General features: G+C 41.8%; 1 protein-coding gene across 1 annotated transcript; it reads right to left on the reverse strand.

Moving 5' to 3' along the window:
- Window positions 1-1,054: 1,054 nt before the first annotated feature.
- Window positions 1,055-5,929, reverse strand: LOC145499966 (uncharacterized). The gene is made up of 2 exons (XM_081479483.1): window positions 2,476-5,929; window positions 1,055-2,437 (listed from the first exon to the last, which is right to left on the reverse strand). Exon 1 carries the CDS (start codon window positions 5,342-5,344, stop codon window positions 4,619-4,621), a length of 726 nt encoding a protein of 241 aa, XP_081335609.1. The 5' UTR covers window positions 5,345-5,929; the 3' UTR covers window positions 1,055-2,437; window positions 2,476-4,618.
- Window positions 5,930-6,079: the final 150 nt, after the last annotated feature.

A 6,079-nucleotide genomic window follows, 5' to 3' on the forward strand; every position in this document is an offset into this window, starting at 1 on the left:
AATGTATTTGTTACTGTACGGCCGGCGTGGGAGCAGCCCTTGTAAATTCGAACTGGCTTCCCCCGTCCCCTTCTTCCTCGATTTTTTTGAAGGAAGGGGGTGGATGTAGACAGGCTGGTACAGGCGCGGCAGTCAGCCTATGAACGTTGAATACACTAAGATTAGTCAGTTCACCTCGTGTGGTAAGCGAACTCCTGATCGGGAGAGGAAAGATTGTAAGACTATTTGTACTATATTCATTTCAGTATTCAGCCATGAATATTTAAGTGCCAAATGAAGAAATTTGTTGGAGCCTGCTTCTGAACGCAAGGGTTTTTGCCCGCTTCCATTCTTATTGATATCAGTCGGTTGATATTTAGAACTAAAACGAAATGTATTCTCTGCGTTGTTTCTTTGCGTTGTTGCGTTTAGTCGGCAAAGAGCTTGACAAGGAGCGCAGTGCTTGATGGTTAGCCTGCGTGGGAAGCGTTTTTGTAAGAACGCCACGCAAAAATTGGGGCGAGAACAAAAAAATCGCCAAAGTACCTCCGACTCCGTCTTGGTTTTGCTCTCGCCCCAATTAATAATCAGTAATCTGTGACAACAAATTTACAAATATGCTAATGGAAGACGTTGTCCGCTTTGCTGTAAACCCACCTATTACCACTCGTGCAAATAACTTCGACGAGAAGTGATTAACCAGATTACTTTGATGTAAATAGGAATTGTAAGTATTTTGCATTTGTTGTCAGTTGAGCCAGAATAAAGTTGTAAATTGTATATTTATTTATCAACTGAGAAGTCTTTCGACATTTTATACGCGTTAGAATACATGTTAGAATATTGATAGATCGAACGTGGCCAATTGTACAATGATGTGACGATTAGCTACGCACATAATTTCTGACTAATTCGTCCCTCAATCGTAAGAAATTACATTTCTTCTACGTCACAGTCTTCCTCAATCTTTGCTCTCGGAAAACTGTTCGCTTCTCGGAGCGGATATGATTTAAGCGAAACGATGAACACAGATAAAGGCTTGTGACCGCCAACTTTTAGGTCCTCTGAAAGGGGAGCCGAGCGAGACTGAATGGAAAGGCCTTATGGTAGAGAAAATTTGCACGACATCAGAATTTACACAAAAAGACAGCGTCACGAAGTTGGAAATGAATTTGCGAGATATTCCCGGTGCAGTCGATTTTGTACCGGAATTCTGAAAGGCTCTCCTCTCTAGCTAGGCGTTTTGTTTACCATTTCCATTTGAGTGATTCTGGCGGTGGCGACTGGAAACGAGGATGTCTTGTCGAAGATGACGGCCTTGAACGACCTCAAATGGTACACTACATTCTTTTTTCTGATAGGAGCCACTTTAAGCTTTGCCGATCCGGTCACAGATACCTTCACACTGGCTGAATACTACAAAGAAAATCATCTGAGATGGTTTAAGTGGGGGGTAACTTTTATTATTGTTCCTTGTCTCGCCTTCGGGATACTTACCCTCGTGAACCACGATAGATTAACAGCACTAGTTCGGAGGGTTAATCCGTTTTCTCCTGCCTGGGCGTCGTTGAAAGCATTTCTTTTGTGCTTGAAGAACTTCAAAAAACTCTGGCGCGGCGAGCATGCTGACTGTGAAGACCACGAAATCGACGACGTCAATCGTTTAATTGCGTATGTCAAGCTTGCTCCGTTTACGGAGGCAATCATGGAGCCAATTCCTCAGTTCATTATTCAGCTTTACGCAGCTACTGTCCAAGAGGAGCCAGTCAAGATAATTCAGATAATATCACTATCGGTGTCGTGTCTAAGTATTGTCTGGGCATTTACAGCTGCTGACGAATTTCTTCACGAGGGAGAAATCGAGGTGAAGATTAAAGACAAAGTTCTATTTTTCGTAGGAAATTTTTTTTTTTCTGACTAGTCGACTGCTCGCCATATGCTACGTCATTTTGGGATCTCGGATTTCCTTCCCCGTTATTGTGCTGTTTCATTCTCTTATCGTAACAGCCTTTGATTGCTATCCTTGTGAGAGGTCCCGTGAGAGACGTATGCTTGAAATGTTTTTTCTTCTGTTCCACTGGATCAGAGATGATCTGTGTGTACCGTTTGACGAGGAGCATTTAGGAAGCAGGAGGAGACGGCTTAGAAGAATACAATGGCTATCTCACGTCATGTTTGTTATGGAAAATTTCGCTATGATCTTACTCTTCTTTTATCTCAGTAAATTCTCCAATACCTGGTACGCCTTTCCAGTGACGATGTATGTTTGTACAGCGAGCATTCTTGGCTCATTCATCAGGCTCGTTCACTTCAGGTTTTTGTTAAAAGGTCGAGTTGCGCCTGAAGCAAATGTCACAAGCGAAGAGTTAGAAGCTGTAGGCCTTGCAATTCAACGGGAGCTAATGAATGCATTCGCTTTTGCACAGGCGTGGCAGTCGGCTCATCAACGTTGAATACCCTAAAGTTTCCACGTTCGAATCTGATTTTCAGACGTGCTTATGGCTCGTCTCGTACCCCTTTCTCCTGAAAGGATAGATTGTGTGTCTAGCCCAAAGTGTAACGTAAAGGCAGGACAGGAAAATATAATCAAACAATCTCAAGTGAATAAGTGGATATCTCAAAAATCAGGTTTTTGTGTGACTGCAATTTAGTTTTAGTTTCAATTTTGTGTTCATTGCGCTGATCTTTGTTGTTACATGTAGACGACAAATTGCGTGACGAGCGGACTGCTGGGCTCCAGTGACCTGATAATTTAAGATCGAGTTATGGGCAAAAATGTAAGTAGTGTGTAGTTTTCTTAATTAGTAAGGAGTGTTAGTAGTGTAAGTTATTTTAGTATTGTAAGTAAAGTTAGTATGGCCAGTAATGGTACGGTTTTGTAAGTAATGTCGCTATTGTCTTGTAAGTAATAGTCCATGGGCCAGGACCCCAAAAAGTAACATTTCGGTACCACTCAGGGGGAGTAATGCTACCATATATTTTTGAAAACTGCAATTACTCTAGTTTCATATTATGTATGATAGGAATGCTAAATGAGTAGCTTAATAGGATTTATCCCGTGACAAAGTGACGTCACTCATTTCTACAGAATCATCAGGATACAAGCAATGACTACTTAAAAGTAGTATTTCCCTACCCAATAACCATACGTAAAGGGTGTTTCTGCCAGATGAGTTTTTAAACAACTTAGTTAAAACTTACATGAGCTTTTAGGATTTTGTTTCCATGGCAATGCTGAAAAATATTTAAATTTCAACAAAAAAAACTTTTAAGTATTTTTTTTTAATGCATTGATCTCGCAGAATTTTCACCAAACGAAAGCAGGAGAAAATAAGTGATTCACAACTAATGATTTGATGAGATGCAATTGCTACCAAGACAGTGGTTTTCAATTAATACCTGTCGGCCATCTTGGATCCGCCATTTTGGATCCGCCATCTTCGCTATTAAAACACCATCATTCTAAAGCAGAATGTGGCAAAAGTGTTTGAAAATTGAAAGAATTTTCCCTTTTGATTCAAAGCACTCATTATGAAATTAAACAAAACTTTTGAAAAGCTCCCTTATGTTGAAGAAGCCCAAAAATTTATAAGAAATTGGGAAATATTACCATAAAAAGAAAGCATAATTTACGAGGAGGAGTAATGGTTTCACAATTTCCTCAACGCTACCTTCTTGGTCTAGCTTAACGGATTATTTCTATTGATATTTAAAGTGCCTTAATTTTCCTGATCCTCCTCGTCATCAGAGTATTGTTCATCAAGAATCTCCTCCTCGTCAGTACTATTAGGGAGTTTAAGAAAACCACGACGGCAACGGCAACGAGAACGTCACCAAACAAACGGTTTAATAAGCAAAACAATTAGAGACCTTAAGCAAAGCACGACGTACACGGCAACAAGAACGTTACCAAACAAAAGATTTAATGACCAGAACAATGGCTGTGCACGTGCGTTATAAATTTTTGTACATTTCTTTGCCGTCCTCTACAAAATAACAACGTGGAATGACCAAATTCTGCGTCACTGAACGTGGACGACGACGGCTAATTTTTCGTATTTCCATTTGGAATTGAACGCTGTCATTGCATATTTAGCTTGAGCACGTTTTTAGAGCCATCGGCGCACCAAACAGATCTAGACAATCGCGAATTTCGCTGGTAAAATATAAATTCATTTTTTACTAGGCGTCGTCCTCGTCGTTGCTTAAGCTCCCTACTGTTGCAGTCACGAAGGCGGCACATATCGGTGCATTTGAGGTCATTTGTAAGGCAAGTCGGCACGTGGACACTTTGCATGATCTTGCACAAAAACAGGAGAGAAACTCAAGAAGAACTGCAGGGGAGGGTTTGTCATTCATCCATTTGATGGATAAGTAGCAGTACTCCTCGACCCATCCTTGACCAACTGTTGAAGGGACTTGAGGGCAGCTCTGTAAACGTCTCCAAATAGCTGCTTGCAATTGGTAGTTTGCTCTCAAGGAGCACATCCTTAAACAACAGAAACAATCTGCACAGGGAGGTAGCTGGTTCGAGTCAACTTTGCCTTGTTTGAAAGAGAATATCCTACAACAAAGTCAAATGGCGTTACAGACTCCACAACCATGCGATAATAATAATAAAAAGTTTTAGACGTAATAACTACAGCTCTGTATGTGCTGCATGGAGAAACACTCTAATACCTGCTTCCCCGTGCGTCGACCTTAGCTCCTCCCTTACTGTTACTCCGATTGAGGAGAGTTCATAGCAGTAATCCTCGGTCGTTACGAAAATTGTCTTTCCAGTGAACCTCTTCCTGTGCCTCTCATTTTGCCACTTTTCTGAAATAAATTTGCGCAGGAGTGATTTATTCTTGGAATTGGGTAAGAATGTCCGCCATTGATGCATCCTGTAGTCTGCCTTGAAGTTTCTGACTTTATGACCGCTTTCTGAGCGTCTCTTCTCTCTCTTGTGGTTTTTGATCGAATTTTTTCTGTAAACGTCGAAGACCACGTCAATACGCTGTCCGTCTGTTCCTTCATGCAAAACCGTGGACATCATACTGTCAGCCAATTCAGCAAATGTTTTCTGGTCGCCTCTTATCTTCTGGACCATTACCACTCCGTCAAAAATTCGCCCGCACGGCTGAGGAATCATATCTGCTGCTGTCATATTCTTCTGGCTGGCTCCTTGGCAAAGTGATGATTTGCTGGTTCTCCTCAGCAATCTATCAGCCTTGTCAAGGGCCCAAGGGCGAGGTCCGAGAAGGTGATTCAGTACATCAGTCATCTCCAACGTTCTGCTCTCAACAGCAATGATCATTTGAGCAAACTGCGCACGATCCGCTTTAATGATTACTTCCTTGCTTGACCCTATTTGTCCTTTCATCTTCTTGTTTAAGCTTTGAGGTTCGTAATTTTGTCGCAGAATGTCACCTTACGTTGATCAGACTCAAGCCTGTCATGACAAAATGTCTTATAAGCCGTCTCTCCGAAAGCCTCTGCCGGAAGCATTGAGATCATTCTCTATCTCAGGAGTTGCGAGGTTGTCGGTAGATAGACAGCTAGGTCTTGCCTTTCTCCCTTTAAAAGGATTGATCCAGCTTCCTTTGAGCATGGACATCATCAATTTCATGTCTTCTTCGTGTCGTGCGATCACCAGCGTTATATGGAGGTACAAGCGAGATGATTGGAGGATCAATGTTTCTTTTCCTTGTCCTAGCTTGCTCAGTTCCAGGGGGCGGAAGGAGGTTCCGGGACCAAAATGCCTGACTTAGACAGCTATGACATTTACTCGATGAGATGTTAAGCGTCCCTTCTATTCTATCAATATTATCCCACGCAAGCGTTGCCTGAATATTTTTCGGCAAAGGAACATCATTATCAGGCGTCAAGGCCATTTTCTGCAGGCAAAGCTGGCTGTGTATATTTCCTCAATTTGCGTATAGCCAATCCTATGCCCACATCGGCTTAACATCTGTATAAGCTCAACATTCTGTATAAGCTCAACATTGCGGTTTGCAAAGTTTTTACTGGGTATGGTAATAGCATTTGCTTGGAAGGTTTTCCTCCAGTTACCCCGTAGATATTGTCTTGCCCAAAAGAGTTGCCAACAAGGCACCGG

This window comes from Orbicella franksi, chromosome 10, assembly GCF_964199315.1.
Source record: "Orbicella franksi chromosome 10, jaOrbFran1.1, whole genome shotgun sequence".
Classification (NCBI taxonomy): domain Eukaryota; kingdom Metazoa; phylum Cnidaria; class Anthozoa; order Scleractinia; family Merulinidae; genus Orbicella; species Orbicella franksi.

What these genes read in the sequence shown, in the direction of transcription:
- LOC145499966 (XM_081479483.1), bottom strand. Translation starts at nt 5,344, where the DNA reads ATGAAAGGACAAATAGGGTCAAGCAAGGAAGTAATCATTAAAGCGGAT.